This window comes from Mirounga leonina, unplaced genomic scaffold (assembly GCF_011800145.1).
Source record: "Mirounga leonina isolate KUSES-001 unplaced genomic scaffold, KU_Mleo_1.0 Mir_94, whole genome shotgun sequence".
Lineage (NCBI taxonomy): Eukaryota > Metazoa > Chordata > Mammalia > Carnivora > Phocidae > Mirounga > Mirounga leonina.
Genome location: NW_023270855.1, coordinates 34,010,866 through 34,033,235, shown reverse-complemented (window position 1 = coordinate 34,033,235; position 22,370 = coordinate 34,010,866). Strand labels below are relative to the sequence as shown.

Genomic DNA, 22,370 nt, shown 5'->3' with positions numbered 1-22,370 from the left:
GATAGTCCTTTGTTAATATTCTCCAATAAAGCTATGGATAATTAGTTGATAGCCTTTAAGCATGAGCCCAGTATCACTCATAATATTGACACATACTTCTAGACTTTCTTTTCATTTTGGATTACTTCAGATACTGCTTCAGAAAAGTATTTTTATGCTAAACTAATTTAAATAAAATTATTATAAAAATATTTTTCTTAACTTATTTCAAAATACTTACCTAGCACTATGTCTAAATAGAATTTTATTTAAAATAATAAACTAAAGCATCAGTTTTAAACTCAACACCCCAAAAATGAATAATCCAATTAAGAAATGGGCAGAAGATATAGACATTTCTCCAAAGAAGACATACAGATGACTAACAGACATATGAAAATATGCTCACCATCACTGATCATCAGGGAAATACAAATCAAAACTACAATGAGATATCACCTCACACCTGTCAGAATGGCTAAAATCAACAACATAAGAAACAACAGCTGTTGGGGAGGATGTGGAGAAAGGGGAACCATCTTGCACTGTGGGGAATGCAAACTGGTGCAGCCACTGTGGAAAACAGTATGGAGGTTCCTCAAAAAGTTAAAAATAGAACTACCCTACAATCCAGCAATTGCACTACTAGGCATTTACCCAAAGAATACAAAAATACTAATTTAAAGAGATACATGCACCCTGATGTTTATACCAGCATTGTCTACAATAGTCAAATTATGGAAGCAGCCCAAGTGTCCATAGATAGATAAAAGGATAAAGACGATGTGGTGTGTGTGTATATATATATGTACATATATACACACACACAGAGATGAATATTACTCAGCCATAAAAAAGAATGAAATCTTGCCATTTGCAATGACCTGGATGGAGCTAGAGAGTATAATACTAAGTGAAATAAGTCAGTCAGAGAAACACAGATACCAGATACCATACAATTTCACTCATATGTGGAATTTAAGAAACAAAACAAATGAGCAAAGGGGGAAAAAAGAGAGAGAGAGGCAAACCAAGAAACAGACTCTTAACTATAGAGAACAAACTGATGGTTACCAGAGGGAGGGGGGTGGAGGAATGGGTTAAATAGGTGATCAGGATCAAGGAGTGCACTTGTCCTGGTGAGCACCAGGTGATGTATGGAAGTGTTGAATCACTATATTGTTCACCTGAAACTAATATTACACTGTATGTTAACTAACTGGAATTTAAATAAAAATTTAAAAAATAATAAAGTAAAATAATAACTACTCTTATTAACATTATTATTTCAGATATATAGAACATATTTACCTGATTTGACATAAGTGTGGAAACACAGTTATAAAATGCATCCAATTTTTCAGGTTTGATGGCTTCTAGAGTTTCCTTCTTGGTAAAAAGATTTATAACCTTTGGATACCATGTGTTCATTATCTTCTCTTCTGCCTTTTTAGCTTGTATTGATAGATCATTTTTCAGTGATTCACAATCAATTGGCCCTTTAGCTCTATTTATGAGAAAAATAAAAATGATTTAAAGGAAATGATAAATACTGGTCTTAATACACAATTCTTTTTAAAAATAAGATAAATTTAAAAATTTTAATCTGAAGAAAAGTTCTCAAGACTTATCAATTTTAAAATGTATACAGTCAAAATATAAAGACTCAAGCAAGCAACATTCAAATCTTAAATGTTAGAATAAATATGAGATTTTACCTAATCCCTGTTAAATCTAGCAAAACTGAATTGGAAAACGTCGTATAACCAAGATCCAGCAATATTTTCATAGTTGGATGAACAATGTGCAAATTAGCTGATATTTGATTTCTGGTTTGCACATAGCTAGAATGCCAAGGATTAGAATAATCCAGTCCTCTGGAAAAGCAAAACACCAAATCAAACAGGATTCAAACAATATGCTCTAAATTTTAGGAAATAATAGTTATGACATGGAATTAGCATAAACCAAGAGAAGAGGAAAATATGGTCAGCAATGGAAGCTTTAGGAGACATGCATGTAATAAAAATGCATCAAGATCTTGAAAGTGCATTATCTTCAGAGAGGATAGAGACCACTTGTGGGTAAGGCAGACTGATGGGCCAGGTGGGAGTGCCCTGCTAACTTCCACTGTGCTCTGGGTCAGTTACCTTGGGTAGAGATAAAGGAACTCAGTCCTTGGAACTGGGGAGAAAGGATGAAGAAATCTGTCTGGCATACACCAAAGCTTACTTAAGGCCACATTGACCTATATATCCGTAAGGGTTCCCCTAATTGTGTAAGCAGCAAAGAGACAAGTTCAGAGCAAGGACACCTTCAGGGAAAAAAAAAACCAGTAGTGCTATTTTTTAGATGTATTCAAAATACCTTTGAGCCTCACAATTCCAGACTTAAATGTAAGATCAGCTTATTTTCAATCTGTTATCAAAATCTAGATGCAATTCTGTTTTTAAAATAACTTACTGGGACACCTGGATGTCTCAGTTGGTTGAGCCTCCGACTCTTGATTTAGACTGGGGTCATGATCTCAGGATTGTGGGAACGGCCCTGCTGCTGGGCCTCGTACTGGGTGGGGAGTCCCCTCGGGATTCTCTCTCTCTCTCTCCCTCTGCCCCTCCCCCTGCTCATGCCCTCTCTCTCTCTCAAATAAATAAATAAATAAATCTTTAAATAATAATTTACTCACTCAGGGGATGTAGGTAAAGGGCCTCCTTCATCTTCAAGCCATTTAACTGGAGGTTTCACGAGAACACTCCTCACTAAAAAATATATATGCATTAATATTTCTTGAAAACTCTTGCAAATCCTACTCAAACAAAAGTTTCTAACTTTTGATATTGGAAAACATAGTTTATTGAGCATTAAAGTGAGAAGAAAAAATCCCTTTATTTGAAAAAAAAGCAAGTTCTTGGTACTATTTGGTGTTACTTTGGGTGTGAATTCAGATACAGTAAAGCTTTAAGTTTTTAGGTTTTTTTTGCATTCTATCTATTCAAAGGCCACTTAAAAACTTATTCCAATAAAAACTGCAAATGTTAAATCCCTAATAAACCTCCCTAAATACAGTAATATTTTTTATAATTCTGTAAACAGTTTAACTACAGGCATAAAGACAAAGAGAAAAATCAAAAAGCTATTAGCTAATAATAAGCACATAAAAATTACACAAAGTTCCCTCAAATTACAAGATTTTGACTGGATAATAAGCTTAAAATAAAAATTTTTTTAAAAGTAGATTTTGAGAAGAGCAAGATGGAGGAGGAGTAGGAGACCTAAATTTCGTCTGGTCCCAGGAATTCAGCTAGACAGTTATCAAACCATTCAGAACACCTACACACTCAACAGGAGAGCGAAGAAAAGAATAGCAGCAATTCTATGCACAGAAACGTGACCACCTTCTGGAAGGTAGGACATGCAGAGAAGTGAATCCAAGGCAATATTCGGGAAGATACCCCGCAAGTACCGGCAGCAGAGCACAAAATTGGAACTTTTAGAAGTCTGCTCTGCTGAGGGACGTCACTCCAGTGGACCTCGCTCCAGTGGAACCCTCGCTGGGACAGTGTGGTCTCAGGACCCTCGGGGTCACAGAAAGACCGGGGGTGCCTGAGTGCGGCAGAGCTCCCAGGTATTGGAGCGGGGAAGCCGGCTGCAGAGACAGAGCCAAGGAGTGGGCTTTCAGCTCAGGGTTGCCATAAACCGTGATCCGTGGCACAGTCGGGCCACTGCTCCTCCAGCAGGGACCCAACAAGCAGCAGATCCAGAGGGACTCCCGTTCCTCCCCCGGGAGGAGCAGCACGGGAGCACACTGCAGGGATCTGCTGAGTTTGGAGACTCCACACCAGGTCTTGTGCCAGAGATAGAAACATTGGATCACAGGCCAAGTGAGCACGGAGTGCGGCCAGAGACTGGGGAGATGGGAGTGATTGCTTTTCTCTGGGGGCTCAATGAGCAGTGGGGCCCCGAGTTCTCAGCTCCTCCGGGGAGGAAATTGGGAGGCTGCCATCTTCACTCTCGGCCTCCAAAGCTGCACGGAAAGCTTGCAGGGAACAAAAGCTCCCGAGAGCAAACCCGAGCAGATTTCTTAGCCCGGACTGGCAAGGGCGGGGCAATTCCGCCTCCGGCAAAGACATTTGGGAACCATGGCAACAGGCCCCTCCCCCAGAAGATCAGCAAGAACAGCCAGCCAAGGCCGAGTTTACCGATCAATGAGAACGGCAGAACTCCAGCACTAGGGGAATACTGCACATAGAATTCATGGCTTTTTCCTATGATCCTTTAGTCTTTCAAAGTTAATTTTATTTTTTTTTTCTGTTCTTTTCATTGAATTTTTCTTCTTTCCTTTTTCAACCAACATCTTATCAATTCCTTTTTTAAAATCTTTTTTAATTTTCATTTTTATACCCATATTCTATCCCTTCATTGTATTTAACCTTATTTTTTGTATACATATGTTTTTCTTTCTTTAAAATTTTGGGATACAGTTTCTTCTAACAGACCAAAATATACCCTAAATCTAGCATATGACTTTGTCCTAGTCTCCCACCTGATCACATTCCCTCCTTTTTTCTTTAATTTTTTCGTTCTTTTTTCAACCAACTTATCAATTCCTTTTTTAAAATCTTTTTTAATTTTCATCTTTACAGTCATATTCCATCCCTTCATCGTATTTACCCTTATTTTTGTATATATATATTTTTTTCTTTCTTTAAAATGTTGGGAAGCAATTTCTTCTAACAGACCAAAATACACCCTAAATCTAGTGTGTGGCTCTGTTCTATTCACCAGCCTGATCATATTCTTTTTTTTTTTTCCCCTTTCTTTTCCTCCCAGTTTCGGGTCTCTTCTGATTTGTTTAGTGTATATTTTTCTGGGGTTGTAGTTACCCTTTTAGCATTTTGTTCTCTCATTCATCTATTCTTCTCTGAACAAAATGACAAGATGGAAAAACTCACCTCAAAAAAAAGAACAAGACAAAGTACCGACTACCAGGGACCTAATCAGTACAGACATTAGTAAGATATCGGAACTAGAGTTCAGAATGACGACTATAAAGATACTAGCTGGGCTTGAAAAAAGCACAGAAAATACTAGAGAATCCCTTTCTGGAGAAATAAAAGAACTAAAATCTAACCAAGTCAAAATCAAAAAGGCTATTAATGAGGTGCAATCAAAAATGGAGGCTGTAAATGCTAGGATAAATAAGGCAGAAGAGAGAATTAGTGATATACAACACCAAATGATGGAGAATAAAGAAGCTGAGAAAAAGAGAGATGAACAACTACTGGAACATGAGGGGAGAATTCGAGAGAAAAGTGATACCATAAGACAAAATAATATTAGAATAATTGGGACCCCAGAAAGAGAAGAAAGAGAGAGAGGGGCAGAAGATACATTGGAGCAAATTATAGCAGAGAATTTCCCTAATTTGGGGAAGGAAACAGCCATCAAAATCCAGGAGGCACAGAGAACCCCACTCAAAATCATTAAAAATAGGTCAACACTCCGACATCTAATAGTAACACTCACAAGTCTCAGAGACAAAGAGAAAATCCTGAAAGCAGCTCGGGACAAGAGGTCTGCAACCTACAATAGTAGAAATATTAGATTGGCAGCAGACCTATCCACAGAGACCTGGCAGGCCAGGAAGGACTGGCATGATATATTCAGAGCACTAAATGAGAAAAATATGCAGCCAAGAATATCCAGCTAGGCTGTCATTGAAAATAGAAGGAGAGATAAGCTTCCAGGACAAACAAAAACTAAAAGAATTTGTTAACACCAAAACATCCCTACAAGAAATATTAAAAGGGGTTCTCTAAGCAAAGAGGGAGCCTAAAAGTAACATAGACCACAAAGGAACAGAGACAATATACAGTAACAGTCACCTTACAGGCAATACAATGGCACTAAATTCCTATCTTTCAATAGTTACCCTGAATGTAAATGGGCTAAATGCCCCAATGAAAAGACACGGGGTATCAGATTGGATAGAAAAACAAGACCCATTGATATGCTGTCTGCAAGAGACTCATTTTAGACCCAAAGACACCACCAGATTGAAAGTGAGGGGGTGGAAAACCATTTACCATGCAAATGGACATCAAAACAAAGCTGGGGTAGCAATCCTTATATCAGACAAATTAAGATTTTAAACTAAAGACTGTAATAAGAGATGAGGAAGGACACTACATCATACGTGAAGGGTCTATCCAACAAGAGGATCTAAAAATTTTAAATATCTATGCTCCTAACATGGGAGTAGCCAATTATATTAGCCAATTAATAACAAAATCAAAGAAACATATCAACAATAATACAATAATAGTAGGGGAATTTAACACGCTCTCACTGAAATGGACAGATAATCTAAGCAAAAGATCAACAAGGAAATAAAGGCTTTAAATGACACACTAGACCAGATGGACTTAACAGATATATTCAGAACATTCCATCCCAAAGCAACATAATGCACATTCTTCTTGAGTGCACAAGGAACATAATCCAGAATAGATCACATCCTGGGTCACAAATCAGGTCTCAACCAGTACCAAAAGACTGGGATCATTCCCTTCATATTTTCAGACCACAATGCTTTGAAACTAGAACTCAATCACAAGAGGAAAGTTGGAAAGAACTCAAATACATGGAGGCTAAAGAGCATACTACTAAAGAGCAGCTAAAGAATGAATGGGTCAACCAGGAAATAAAAGAAGAAACTTAAAAATTCATGGAAACAAATGAAAATGAAAACACAACTGTTCAAAACCTTTGGGATGCAGCAAAGGCCATCCTAAGAGGGAAGTATATAGCAATACAAGCCTTTCTCAAGAAACAAGATAGGTCTCAAATACACAACCTAACCTTATACATAAAGGATCTGGAAAAAGAACAGCAAATAAAGCCTAATCCCAGCAGAAGAGAATTTATAAAGATTAGAGCAGAAATCAATGAAATAGAAACCAAAAGAACAGTAGAACAGATCAATGACACTAAGAGCTGGTTTTCTGAAAGAATTAATAAGATTGATAAACTCCTGGCCAGACTTATCAAAAAGAAAAGAGAAAGAGCCCAAATAAATAAAATCATGAATGAGGAGGACCAACAACCAACACCAAAGAAATACAAACAATTATAAGAACATATTATGAGCAACTATATGCCAACTAATTAGACAATCTGGAAGAAATGGATGCATTCCTAGAGATGTATAAACTACCAAAACTGAACCAGGAAGAAATACAAAACCTGAACAGACCCATAACCAGTAAGGAAATTGAAGCAGTCATCAAACATCTCCCAACAAACAAGAGCCCAGGGCCAGACGGCTTCCCAGGGGAATTCTACCAAACATTTAAAGAAGAATTATTACCTATTCTTCTGAAACTGTCCCAAAAAATAGAAATGGAAGGAAAACTTCCAAACTCATTTTATGAGGCCAGCATTGCCTTGATCCCAAAACCAGACAAAGACCCCATCAAAAAGGAGAGCTACAGACCAATATCCCTGATCAACATGGATGCAAAAATTCTCACCAAAATACCAGCCAATAAGATCCAATAGTACATTAAAAGGATTATTCACCACAACCAACTGGGATTTATTCCTGGGCTGCAAGATTGGTTCAACATCCGCAAATCAATCAATGTGATACATTAGTAAAAGAAAGAACAAGAACCATATGCTCCTCTCAATAGATGCAGAAAAAGCATTTGACAAAGTACAGCATCCTTTCTTGATTTAAACTCTTCACAGTGTAGGGATAGAGGGTACATACCTCAATATCATAAAAGCCATCTATGAAAACCCCACAGCAAATATCATTCTCAATGGGGAAAAACTGAGAGCGTTCCCCCTAAGGTCAGGAACACAGCAGGGATGTCTACAATCACCACTGCTATTCAACATAGTACTAGAAGTCCTAGCCTCGGCAATCAGACAACAAAAAGAAATAAAAGGCATCAGAATCAGTAAAGAAGTCAAACTCTCACTCTTTGCAGATAATATGATACTTTATGTGGAAAACCCAAAAGACTCCAGCCCAAAACTGCTAGAACTCATACAGGAATTCAGTAAAGTGGCAGGAAACAAAATCAATACACAGAAATCAGTTGCATTTCTATAAACCACCAACAAACAGAAGAAAGAGAAATTAAGGAGTCGATCCCATTTACAATTGCACCCAAAACCATAAGATACCTAGGAATAAATCTAACCAAAGAGGCGAAGAATCTGTACTCAGAAAACTATAAAATACTCATGAAAGAAATTGAGGAAGGCACAAAGAAATGGAAAAACGTCCCATGCTCTTAGATTGGAAGAACAAATTTTGTGAAAATGTCTTTGCTACCTAGAGCAATCTACACATTTAATGCAATCCCTATCAAAATACCATCAACTTTTTTCAAAGAAATGGAACAAATAATCCTAAAATTTGTATGGAACCAGAAAAGACCCAGAGTAGCCAGAGGAATGTTGAAATAGAAAAGCAAAGCTGGTGGCATCACAATTCCAGACTTCAAGCTCTATTACAAAGCTGTAATCATCAAGACAGTATGGTACTGGCACAAAAACAGACACACAGATCAATGGAAAAGAATAGAGAGCCCAGAAATGGACCCTCAACTCTATGGTCAACTGATCTTTGACAAAGCAGGAAAGAATGTCCAATGGAAAAAAAACCAGTCTCTTCAACAAATGGTGTTGGGAAAATTGGATAGCCACATGCAGAAGAATGAAACTGGACCATTTCCTTAAACCACACACAAAAATAGACTCCAAATGGTTGAAAGACCTCAATGTGAGACAGGAGTCCATCAAAATCCTTGAGGAGAACACAAGCAGCAACTTCTTCAACCTCAGCCGCAGCAACTTCTTCCTAGAAACATCACCAAAGGCAAGGGAAGCAAGGGCAAAAATGAACTATTGGGATTTCATCAAGATAAAAAGCTTTTGCACAGCAAAGGAAACAGTCAATAAAACCAAAAGACAACCGATAGAATGAGAGAAGATATTTGCAAATGACATATCAGATAAAGGGCTAGTACCCCAAATCTACAAAGAACTCATCAAACTCAACACCCAAAGAACAAAGAATCCAATCAAGAAATGGGCAGAAGACATGAACAGACATTTCTGCAAATGGCCAACAGACACATGAAAAAATGCTCAATATCACTCGGCATCAGGGAAATCCAAATCAAAACCTCAATGAGATACCACCTCACACCAGTCAGAATGGCTAAAATTAACAAGTCAGGAAGTGACTGATTTGGCGAGGATGCAGAGAAAGGGGAACCCTCCTACACTGTTGGTGGATGCAAGCTGATGCAGCCACTCTGGAAAACAGTATGGAGGTTCCTCAAAAAGTTGAAAATAGAGCTAACCTATGACCCAGCAATTGTACTACTGGGTATTTTACCCCAAAGATACAAATGTAGTGATCTGAAGGGGCACGTGCACCCCAATGTTTATAGCAGCAATGTCCACAATAGCCAAACTATGGAAAGAGCCTAGATGTCCATCAACGGATGAATGGATGAAGAAGATGTGTATACACACACACACACACACACAATGGAATATTATGCAGCCATCAAAGAAATGAAATCTTGCCATTTGCAACAACGTGGATGGTATTATGCTAAGCAAAATAAGTCAGTCAGAGAAAGGCAAGTATCATATGATCTCACTGATATGAGGAAGTTGAGAAACAAGACAGAGGATCATAGGGGAAGGGAGGGAAAAATGAAACAAGACGAAACCAGAGAGGGAGACAAACCATAAAAGACTCTTAATCTTGGGAAACAAACTAAGGGTTGCTGGAGTGGAGGTGGGTGGGAGGGATGAGGTGGCTGGGTGGTGGACATTGGGGAGCGTATGTGATATGGTGAGTGCTGTGAATTGTGTAAGACTGATGAATCACAGACCTGTACCCCTGAAACAAACAATACATTGTATGTTAATTCATTTAATTTAATTTAATTTAAAAAATAAAGTAGATTTCATTTTTTTAAAGTAATCTCTACACCCAAGGGGTGTAGGTAAAGGGCCTACGTGGGGCTCAAATGTACAACCCCAGGATCAACAATCGCACACTCTACCAACTGAGCCAACGAGGCACCCCTCAAAATAAAAACTTTAAATTAAAATAATATCTAAGAAATACATATAGCTAAATACATAGATGCTCATTATTCACATTTCTACTTGTGATTGGAGGGGTGGAGAACAAAAGTCAAAGAAGCGTGGCGTGTGTTAAATGCTACTTACCCAGATACCTCTTCATGCTTTTTTCAAAGTCACTTGACACTTCATTTATGAGACTTTTCATGAGTTCTTCTCTTTCTTTTCCTTCCTTTAAAGACTCAGGTATCAGCATTAACATGTGATCCAGCCATTCCTGCTGAATAGGTACTATAGGACTGCTTTCTACACATTGCTTCATATAAATATAGTTGAACTGAGAATATAGTAAGAAAAAATAAAGTGTTCTAAATGGTGTAGAATTTCAGCATAACTCCTGAGCTCTGTCTATTCAAGACAACTTTTTTTCAGAATAGATGTATTCTGAAAAATAACATGTTTTCAGAATAAAAACATTTTACCCAAAAGTATGACCTACAAAGAAACCATTTTTTAAGTGCTCAGTTTATATTTATTGAATGAATAAGAATTGGAAATTGGGACCAAAGAGTGGGCTAGGGAAGCTGGGTGTGCCCACGTATTATCCACTCAAACACTGAAATATTTAGCATTAATCCATTTGAAATGGATTTCCAAATGAAACCAGAAGAAACAGAGAGGGGCTCCAATACAGCATACCCAAGTGGTGGCGCAGAAACAGAACCGATTAGAATTTAATCTGGAGGGGGGCATCCGAGTAGAGTAAGAACCAACTGGTCACCTCCAGGATAGTGTGAGATAATCACAAAAACAAGTTGATTTAGGCACACCAGAGCCTCAAGCAGGAAAGGACCCTGGTAGGGAATGGAGGGCCTGGAGTGGTGGACCAAACAGAAGTTCATAGCCTCAAAGGATTCAAATAGAGAAACCTAAAGAGTAACAGGAATTGGGAAGAGGAGAAAGGGATTATTTACAACCTTTATGTTGGGCAAAGGGCTCTAAGCAATATAGACCTCTATTTCTGAAGCACATCAACAATATACAGCAGGTGTCCCTGCATTTCATGTCACTGTTACATGGCTAACCTGTGATCACAACGGCTCTGTGTCCTGGATGAAAACAGTCAGGGCTGGAGGAGGGAGCCCTGCCAGGGAAGTGAAGGCAGGGTGGCAAGTCTAGAGGTTCTTCCCACTGGACCCGTATGTGGTAGCAGCCAAAATGAATTTCTAGTAGGTGAAATGTCATATACTTCATAAAAGGGGCTTTGTAGATGAAGCATGAGTGAACTAGATACAGAAGGCAATCCCTCAACTTTTAATACGTAGAAGAGTAAATCATACTCTCTGGAGCCCTCATGTATAAACTATAAATTCACTGGAGGTCAGGTGTCTGGGCAGGAAAACATTTTGCTCTGTCTTTTCAAAGAAACCACTTTATATTTTTCTTTGTTTTTGATAAGTTCTTGTCAAATTAATGTTCTTTGTATACTTTTCATTTTCTCAAGGCAAAACAAAGATCCTTTGTTTAACTTATTATTCCTTCATTCAACAAATATTAATTCAACGAATATTCATTGTTCCAGTAAACAAAGACAAAGCCCCTGCTCTCTTGGAGATTATATTCTGGTACAATAGCAGCATAATTTTATAAATTCTCCCGTAACAATAAGTAATCTGACAAAAATAGACAAGTACAAGTAGAAAGACAATACTTAATCTTGTTTACCAAGATATTTTAACATGAAAATTTAAGTTTGTCTCAAAATTAATTTAATGTAATCCCAATAAAAATATCTGCATACATTTTTATAGAACTAGACTTATTGAGCCTAAAGTTCATGTGGAAAAATAAACATGTGAGAATCGCCAAGAAATTCCTGAGAAAGAATATCTACAAGGGAAAACTAGCCCTAGGAAACATTAAAACATACTATAAAGTCTCTCTAATTAAAACAGTGTGGAACAGGAGCCTGGATAGATGGCTAGCAGAAAAAAAAAAATGAAAGTCCAGAAATAGGCCCAGTATGTAGGAAAATTTAGCATATGATAAATGTGGTAACTCAAGATGAATATTTTAAAAAATAGTTCTGGGACAACTGGCTAGCCATTTGGAAAAAGAGAAATTTAATCCATACCTTCCACCATACACAAGAGTAAATTCCAAATACATCAAGAATTTAAATTAAACAATAAAACTACACAAGGACAAAAAAATGGATAAATTCTGCTATAATTGAGGGTAGAGGAAAACTTTCTAGCTATGATTCAAGTTCCAGATACAAAACAAAAAACAAAAAAAAAACCCAAAAAAACGACTGACAAATTCTGACTACATAAAAATTAAAATGTTTACATGGCAAAACAAGTCACAATAAAAATGATCAAAAGACAACTGACAATCTGGGACAAAAGATTTGCAACATATATCTCAAAGTATAAAGAATGCTTAAAAATGTAAGGGATAGATGAAATTTGAGGACATTATGCTGAATGAAATAAGCCAATGACAAAAAATAAATATTATATAATTCCACTTATATGAGGTATCTTGAGTAATCTAATTCATAGAAATAGACAATAGAATGGTAGTTGCCAGGGACTTAGGGAAGAGAGAAATGGGGAGTTGTTTAGTGAGTATTCAGTTTCAGTTTTGCAAGATGAAAAGTTCTAGAGATTGGTTGTGCAACTATGTGAAGAAACACCACTGAATTGTACACTGAAAAATGGTTAAGATGGGGGCGCCTGGATGGCTCAGTCCGTTGAGCATCCAACTCTTTGTTTCAGCTCAGGTCATGATCTCAGGGTCATGGGATCAAGCCCCGTGTCGGACTCCATGCTCAGCAGGGAGTCTGCTTGAGATTCTCTCTCTCCCTCTCCCTCTGCCCCTCCCCCCCCATCATGCACGCTCTCTCTCTCTCTCTCAAATAAATATTTTTTAAAAATAAATTTTAAAAAATGGTTAAAATGGTAAATTTTATGTTGTATTTTACTAGATTTTAATTTCAGGGAAAATAAGACCAAAACCCAATAGAAAAATAGGGAGAAAATATGAACCAACATTTTACAATAAAAATTTTATAAAAATGGTCCTTAATTCTATGAAAAATATTTAATCCTATCATAATTTTAAAAAGCATACTTAAACTACCCTGAGATACTATTTGTCACCTATCAGACTGATAAAAAGTAAAAAATATGACCCCCACATTCTGTGGTGAGACTATGGGGAAGAAGTACTCCCACAAATTGCAAGTAGGAATGTGAATTGACACAATCCTTTTGGAGAGAAATTTTGCGATATCTACCAAAACTGCATATTGACCCAGCAGCCCAACTTCTAGAAATTGAGAATATACCTCCAATACAAAAACACACATACAAGGCTATTCATGGCAGCAAAATACTGGAAACATTTGAGAGTGACCAAATAAATTATTATACATCCACACATTGATGTTCTGTGCAGCAGTGAAAAAGAATGAGGAAATCAAATCAACACATTGTACACCTTAAACTTACACAATGTCATACGTCAATTCTATCTCAAGAAAACTAAGAAAAAAGAGTGAAGATCATCTCTATAAACTGATATAGAGTAAATTCTAGGTATGTTGTTAAAATGCAAAAGAATATTTAAATTATGATACATTTTGTATAAGATAAAAGGGGAAATACAAAAATAAATCTCTTCCTTTATGAAAAATTAAACATAGGAAGGATAAACCAGAAATTAATGAGACTGGTTGTTTAAAGGGAGTGGGTTTGGGAGATGAGTGATTCCAAGGTCAGTCACTTAAGCATCTGCCTTAGGCTCAGGTCATGATCCTAGGGTCCTGGGATTGAGCACTGTGTCGGGCTCCCTGCTCAGTGAGGCGTCTGCTTCTGCCTCACCCCACCGTTCTTGTGCTCTCTCTCTCTCTCAAATAAATAAATAAAATCTGGGGCACCTGGGTGGCTCAGTCGTTAAGTGGCTGCCTTTGGCTCAGGTCATGATCCCAGGGTCGTGGGATTGAGCCCCACATTGGGCTCCCTGCTCGGCGGGAAGCCTGCTTCTCCCTCTCCCACTCCCCCTGCTTGTGTTCCCTCTCTTGTTGTGTCTCTCTCTGTCAAATAAATAAAATCTTTTTAAAATAAATAAATAAATAAATAAATAAATAAAATCTTTAAAAAAAAAAAAAGAGGGAGAGGGTTGGACCAGGTAGAAAGTATGGGGGGATGGGAACAGGGCAAAAAGGATGGGGGACCCTACTCTGAGCTTATCTCTTGATGTAGTTCTGACTTTTAAACCATGCTACTGTTTTACATGCTTAAAATATAAGTAAAGAAAATCAATAAAGATGAGGGGGGAAAAACAAAATGAAAAACAAACAGAAAGTTATGAACCTAAATAGATTTCAAATTAATAACATAGTCACACTGAAAGGGTGTAGAACTAACCAAAGTAACTTTTGAACACAGTAGCTTCACTATACCTTCAAGATAAATACAAAAAACCAGAGACAAATACTGAACTGTAGTGAGTAGGTATATTTTTCACAGTCTCATGAGTTAGCAATTTAAAAACTATTTATTTGTATTCTAGGATTTAACAAAATAAGTAAATATTTTATGGTTTGTAAAAGCCAGGTTTCTCACTATCAGAAAAGGGAGCTACAAATATGGAAAGGGGAGGACTAGAATAGATCCTATGATCCTGAATTGGAATAGGAGACATCAGTATAAACACATGATTTTTAAGATAGATAGATGATAGAAGGATGGATGGATAGATAACTGCCTAGCTCTTTCTGCTGAGAGAGCCAAGAAGCAATTTCATCCATTGTCAAGGAACACATCTAACTCTCATTCTAAATACCATTTAGAATGGTTTCTAAATACCATTTTCTCTACTAAAAAGGCCAGGAGTCCTTGGAGAGATGAGTGATTCCAAGGTTAGAACAGAAAAAGTACAGGAAAAGCCTGAAACATCTTATTGCATCAGAACATAAGAACTCAAAGAATGATGGGATAAGAAAAAGAGGACATAGGGACTCCTGGGTGGCTCAGTCGGTTAAGTGTCTGCCTTTGGCTCGGGTCATGATCTCAGGGTCCTGGGATCAAATCCCTCATCAGGCTCCCTGCTCAGCAGGGAGTCTGCTTCTCCCTCTGCCCCTCCCCCTGCCTGTGCTCTCTCTCTGGGTCAAATAAATGAACAAATAAAATCTTAAAAAGGAGGGCATAAGAGTTAACTTGAAAGGGGTGTCTGGGTGGCTCAGTCGTTAGGCGTCTGCCTTCGGCTCAGGTCATGATCCCAGGGTCCTGGGATTGAGCCCCGCGTCAGGCTTCCTGCTCAGCGGGAAGCCTGCTTCTCCCTCTCCCACTCCCCCTGCTCGTGTTCCATCTCTCACTGTGTCTCTCTCTGTCAAATAAATAAATAAAATCTTTAAAAAAAAAAAAGTTAACTTGAAGAACTCCCACTGGCCAAATCTGGGACAACTGAATGTCACAATAAACAATAATAATAACACATTATAACTCAATGGTTACAATAAGACTCCATAGCCCATACTGGTATGAGTGAATGATGAGAGAAAGGATGAAGTTCTTCCTTACTATAAAATTCCAACTAAAAAATATACAAGGAATGATGGAAATATTATTTGGTAACCACCATAATAATCACTGTTTCAGGTAAGAATGTTAACATTATAGGAACAGGTAAAGCGTATAGAAGAATTTTTTATAAACTTTTTCCACTTTTCTATAAATCTGAAATTATTTCAAAATAACAAGATGGTTTGTACATTTTTTTAAAGATTTGTTTGTTTGTTTATGTACTTATTTGACAGAGAGAGAGCGAGCATGCACGAGACAGCACAAGCAGGGGGAGCGGCAGAGGGAGAGGGAGATGCAGGCTCCCTTCTAAGCAGGGAGCCCTTGCGGGGCTCCATCCCAGGACCTCCATCCCAGGACCCTGGGATCATGACCTGAGCCGAAGGCAGGTGCTTAATCGACTGAGCCAGCCAGGTGCCCTAAAAGATGTTTAAATGAATGGTCTAGTTGTACATTTTTTCCTTTGTTTCTTACTTCAATTGTTTTTCTTCAATTTTTTTTCAATTAGTTCCTCACTCCAAAATTCTGTCTGCTCCATTATTGTGCTGCTTGATCTTAAAAGTCTTGTGATGGTTCCCAATCCCTCACTATATATCAATGGACTGACCTCTTTCTAGTAATAAACCTGCTTTCCTCTGCTTGCTTTCTCTCTCTCTGCTTAGGTGATTTCATGACTGTTAGTATCATCTATATGTGTTGATGGGTCCTAAATCCATATCTCTAGAACTGAGGTATTCCTGAAAAATCAGTATAGCCATAGGAGACCTTTGCTCTCCCAAGCCTCTAAGCCATTCCTCCCTTAGTCTTAGCTATCTCAATAAATGGCACCAATTACCTTATAAGTCAGGCCAAAACCCTAAAAGTCATCCTTGGTTCCTCTTTTGCTTACCTTTCATATCCAATCTATCAGTAGTCCTATCATGTCTACATCCCAAATATATCCTGAATCGATCAACTTTTTCTAGCTCTTTTACTATCATTCTAAGCTATAATCATCTCTCATCCAAGATTGTTGTCTTTTACTACTAGCTGATTCTTCCTGCTTTTTACTCTTGCCCTGGCCATAATCCATTTTTTAAAGTATCAAAGTTGTTTTTTTTCCCTCACATCACTGTCAAAGTGGCTTTTTATCAATAAAATATAAATCAAATTATAATATTCCCATGAGTAGAATCCTTCAATGACTTCCCATTGCAATTTGGGTAAAATGAACTCCTTACCATAGCCTACATAATCTGGCCCCTGACTCTCTCTTCAAGTTCACTTTATGTACTCTCATGAGCTCATTCTGTATGCTCTAGTCAAGCTGGCCTTTCAGTTCCTGGCACATACCAAACTGTTTTCTCCTTCAGGACTTTATTTTTTTTTTATTTTTTATTTAAATTCAATTTAACAAGTTAACATATACTGTATTATTAGTTTCAGGGGTAGAATTTAGTGAAACATCAGTTGCATACAAAACCCAGTGCTCATTACATCAAGTGCCCTCCTTAATGCCCATCACCCAACTTTCCCATCTTTCCCCCACCTTCCCTCCAGCAACCCTCAGTTTGTTTCCTATAGTTAAAAGTCTCTTATGGGGTGCCTCGTGGTCTCAGTCAGTTAAGCATCTGCCTTCAGCTCAGGTCATGATCCCAGGGTTCTGCGATCAAGACCTGAGTTGGGCTACCTGCTCAGTGGGGAGACTGCCTCTCCCTCTCTCTCTGCCTGCTGCCCACCCTCCTGGCTTGTGCTCGTTCTCTCTCTCTCTGTCAAATAAATAAAATATTTTTTTTAAAGTCTCTTATGGTTTGACTCCCTCTCTGTTTTCATCTTATTTTATTTTTCCTTCCCTTCCCCTATGTTCATCTGTTTTGTTTCACAGGATATAAAATCAACACACAGAAGTCAGTTGCATTTCTATGCATGTAACAATGAGGCAGAAGAAAGAGAAATCAAGGAATCTATCCCATTTACAATTGCACCAAAAACCATAAGATACCTAGGAATAAACCTAACCAAAGAAGTAAAGGATCTGTACTGCTTCAGGGACTTTAAACTTAACTGTTCCTCCTACTGGAAAATTCTCATCCCCAGGTCTTCCTATGGCTGGCTCTTTTCTACCATTCAGGTCTCCAAAATGCCACTGCCTCAGGGACACCTTCTCTGACCACCTGCTTTATATGGCTCCACTCTCTGACCAGTCACTCTCTATCCTGTTACACTGTATTTCTTTCATAGTACTTGTCACCATTATTTTGTTTGTTTTACTTGATTACTATGTCTTCCCCATTAGTATATAAGCTCCATAAGAGCAAAAACTATGTCCATCTTGTTGATCAATCTTCAGCATCTAACACAGGATCAGGTACATAGTAAACATTTATTAATTTTTTCATGAATAAATGCTTTGATTATAGGTAGGCAAGGAAGATATTTTCTCAATTCCCCCAAATCTACAGCAGTTTTATAAAGTAGGTCAGGGTCAAACTCTAAAATAGTACATAAAAAACTAGGCATGAATAAACTATATGATTTTATAGTGACAGGAAGTCTAAAATTCATTATTCTAATTATGTATCCTTAACTTATTGTGTTTTAACCCTTTCATCCCCTAAAATAAAAATGTTACATGTCAATTATAGCCCAATAAAATATATATTTTATATATATATATGTGTATATATATGTACATATTTGACCCTTAGAATTAAAGTATATATTCTTCCTTCAGCAAAAAGATATCATCTTTGGAAAACTTCCTACTTTATGCCCCCACTGTATTTTTTCATACTTCCATCACAATACCTGTTATATTTTACTGAGCTTAAGTGTTTATATTTATTCATTCATTAAGCATTTATTGAGTATCCGCTACTGGTGTTCAATACCATAGATGTTAAAGATACAAAGATGATTAAGAAGCAATTCCTAGCCTCAAGCCTAGGAATATATCACTTAAATCCATGAAAAGATCAAGGGAATACCTAATGCAATGTGCTAAGTAAATTAACAAAAAATAAATAGGCTATAATAGGAGCAAAGAAAAAGTCATTTATCCAAACCCATAGAAAGAGGGTAAGGCTTCCTGAGGGTGATGACTGAGCTGAATTAGAGACAGCCAGATGAAAAGAAGAATGGATGATGAAGGGACATGCCAAACAAAAGCAGTGAAGTGAGAAATGTCATACTTCCTCAAGGATTAAGAAGCAAGTTCATGTGGGTAAAGCATAAGCATGATAGTGTGTAGGGAGAGGAGAGGCTGGGGAATAGGCAGGGGTCATACTACAGAAAGCTTTCCACGCCCCATTAAGCTTTAACGGGTATGGGAAGCCATTGATGTCTACTGTAGTCAAGCAAAGCAAGAGATGAAGTCCTGATCTAAGGCTAGGAGAAGAAGAGGGCTAATAAAATATTCACAGTACTTGGGGACTAATTGTATGACAGGTGGGTAGTTGGTGAGGGGAAGGAGAAGTTAAGATTCAGATGTTTTGAGCATGAGTGTCTCTATAGATAGTGGTAACAAGAACTAGAATCAAAAATAAGGAAGAAGAGAAGTCTGATGGAGGAAGCTGATGAGTTGTTTTTTTATTTTTGACATGTTGAATTTGAGTTATTTTTGCATAAAAATATCTGAGAGTCATCAATATACAGAAGGTAGCTGAAATCAGGAAAGGAGAGAATCATCCTGGGAGATTCAAGGAAGGAGAACAGTGGTCCACAGGCAGGGAAGAGAAAGCCATGAAGATGACATACAGATAACAGAAAACCAGAAGAATAAATACAAGGGAATAAAAAGGAAATGAATGGTCAGCTAGAATCACACTGTTTTTTACTTTAGCCATTCTAGTGGGTATGTAGTGATAACTCATCATGGTTTTCATTTGCATTCCCCTAAAGACTGATGATGTTGATGATATTGAACATCTTTTAAAAATGTGCTTATTGGCCATCTATATATCCTCTCTGGTAAAATGTCTATTTATGCTTTTTACCCATTTTCTAACTGGATTGTTTGAGAGTTCTTTACATCTTTGAGACATTAAGTCCTTTGTTGGATATGTGATTTGTATTTTCACCCAGTGTGCAGCTTGTCTTCTCATCCTCTTTTTTTTTTTTTAAAGATTTTATTTATTTATTTGACAGAGAGAGAGAGAGCGAGAGCAGGAACACAAGCAGGGGGAGTGGGAGAGCGAGAAGCAGGCTTCCTGCCGAGCAGGGAGCCCAATGTGGGACTCGATCCCAGGACCCTGGGATCATGACCTGAGCCGAAGGCAGACGCTTAACGACTGAGCCACCCAGGCGCCCCTGTCTTCTCATCCTCTTAACACAGTCTTTCACTGAGCAATAGTTTTAAATTTTGGTGAAATATAATTTTTTGGGCTTTTTCTTTTATGGATAATGTTTTTGCTGTCATGTTTAGAAACTCTGCTTAGCTCTAGGTTTGCTTCTAAAAGGTTTATAGTTTTACAATTCTCCTGTTGTTGTCTTTTAAAAGGTTTTAAAATAGTTTTATGTTTTACATTTAAATCTATTATTTAATTTCAATAATTTTTGCACAAGGTATGAAGTTAAGGCTGAGGTCTGGGTTGTTGTTTATTTGTTTCAATTTTTAATGGATGTCCAACTGCTCCATTGTATTTGTTGAAAAGACTATCCTTCTATTGAATTAATTTTTTTTTAAAGATTTTATTTATTTATTCATGAGAGACAGAGAGAGACAGAGAGAGAGAGAAGCAGGCTCCCAAGGAGCAGGGAGCCCGATGCGGGACTCAATCCCAGGATCCTGGGATCATGACCTGAGCCGAAGGCAGACGCTTAACCATCTGAGCCACCCAGGCGCCCTATTGAATTAATTTTTGCACTTTGTCAAAAATCAGTTGGCTGTACTCATGTAGGTCTACTTCTGGGTCATTCATTTATTCCACTGATCCATGTGTCCAACTATTTAAAAGCAAAAACATTTATTTTTTATTTTTTAGTAAAAACATTTTTAAAAAGTCAGCTGGAGGGGTGCCTGGGTGGCTCAGTCAGTTAAGTGTCTGCCTTCGGCTCAGGACATGATCCCAGTCCTGGGAATGAGCCCCACATTGGGCTCCCTGCTCAGCAGAGAGCTTGCTTCTCCCTCTCCCTCTGCCTGCCACTACCCCTGCTTGTGCTTCTGCTCATGCTCTCTCTCTCCATCAAATAAATAAATAAAATCTTTAAAAAATAAATAAAAAATAAAAGTCAGCTGGAGGTCTAGTGAGAACAGTATTAAAAAAACATGCCTTGGATTTGGCAATTAGTGGTCACTGGTGACACTAATGATGAAGAGGTGGGGTTCCTTCATGCCAGATTACTAAAAGCAGTGGGTTCAAAAGTGAATGACTGTTTCATGCCTGGCTACCTATTTTAGATTGTAAGACACTAGAAGGTAAGAACGGTGGATGAAGAGTGAGGATGCTAAGTACATACACACAAATATGCCTTGCAATTCACCCAGCCTCATGTTAAATATTTATGAATGTTTTATATCAGTTCTTATTATCTAGTAAAGAGGCAAATACACAGCCAAAGTCTCCATAAAGGTTGGGAGGGAGGTGAAGGAAGAAGATGAAAGAAAGATAGAAAGAAAAGAAAAGAAAGGAAGGAAGGAAGGAAAAAAGAAAGAGAAAACTTGGAGAAGCTGAAATTGGCTTTTCCACAGATACTCAGTACAGGGATGTATCCTGAGCCCTCTATCCCCAAAGGGAACTTGAAGAGACTTGGAAAGCCTGTACCCCCATCTGGGAACATGCTGTATGAATTTCTCTTCCGTGTAGCCAGCTCCATAGGTTTCCATATCCTTTGCTGTGAAATAAGTGTTATGTGTCATCATCTTCCCAACAATCACACCATAGCCCCAAGTTGTCGACCATGCAGTCAGTGCCATTTTTTTTTAATCTAGCATCTAGTGTGTGGCTAGCACCCTATAGATTCTCAATAAGTAATCATTATTATATCAATATTAGAACAGTGAAAAACAGGGCGCCTGGGTGGCTCAGTCGGTTAAGCATCTGCCTTCAGCTCAGGTCATGGGATCGAGTCCCGCATCGGGCTCCCTGCTCTGTGGGGAGCCTGCTTCTCCCTCTCCTCCCCACTTGTGCTCTCTATCTCACTATCTCTGTCTCTCTCAAATAAATAAAATCTAAAAAAAAAAAAAGAACAGTGAAAAACAAAATGCATTTCCTTTATAATGGCAACTTTAAATTTTTTTCCAGTTTCTGGAATAAGAACTAAAACATTTACCACTAATCCTCAAATAACAAATGGCAACAAAAATATAACTCTTAAACCCCATATTGTCATCCATGACATGCTTGTTCCTTTGGCACAGAAAATGAAAATCTCAGTTTCTAAATTTCTTCCTCTTCTAGGATGGGTCTTATTAGCAGGTGGTCTTAGAAGGAGCTACTTTGTCATAATTTCTTTGGACATTTTAAAAACAGGAAATATTTAAAAAAATTGAACTCACTCCTTTCTTTTTAATTTCACTGGTCATCTGTCAAAAGCAAACAAATAAGACATAATTAAATCAAGGAGATAAAAATTATAAGTGACTTAAATGTATGTATTATGTATATGTATTATTCTCTTAAAAATACTAGTTATATTGAGATCAACTTAAAATAATTACAAATTAAAATTGTATAAGGATAAACTTTTTAAAAAGACAAC

General features: G+C 37.7%; 1 protein-coding gene across 1 annotated transcript in view; it reads right to left on the bottom strand.

Annotated features, from left to right (window-relative positions):
- DNAH12 (dynein axonemal heavy chain 12) overlaps nt 1-22,370 on the bottom strand; it is a 229,700-nt gene that overhangs the window by 197,976 nt on the left and 9,354 nt on the right. The window contains exons 4-8 of the mRNA XM_034996444.1: nt 22,168-22,194; nt 10,249-10,438; nt 2,666-2,738; nt 1,698-1,856; nt 1,291-1,486 (exon numbers count right to left, since the gene is read on the bottom strand). Coding sequence (XP_034852335.1) covers nt 1,291-1,486; nt 1,698-1,856; nt 2,666-2,738; nt 10,249-10,438; nt 22,168-22,194 — 645 coding nt within the window. The remainder of the gene's footprint in view (nt 1-1,290; nt 1,487-1,697; nt 1,857-2,665; nt 2,739-10,248; nt 10,439-22,167; nt 22,195-22,370) is intronic.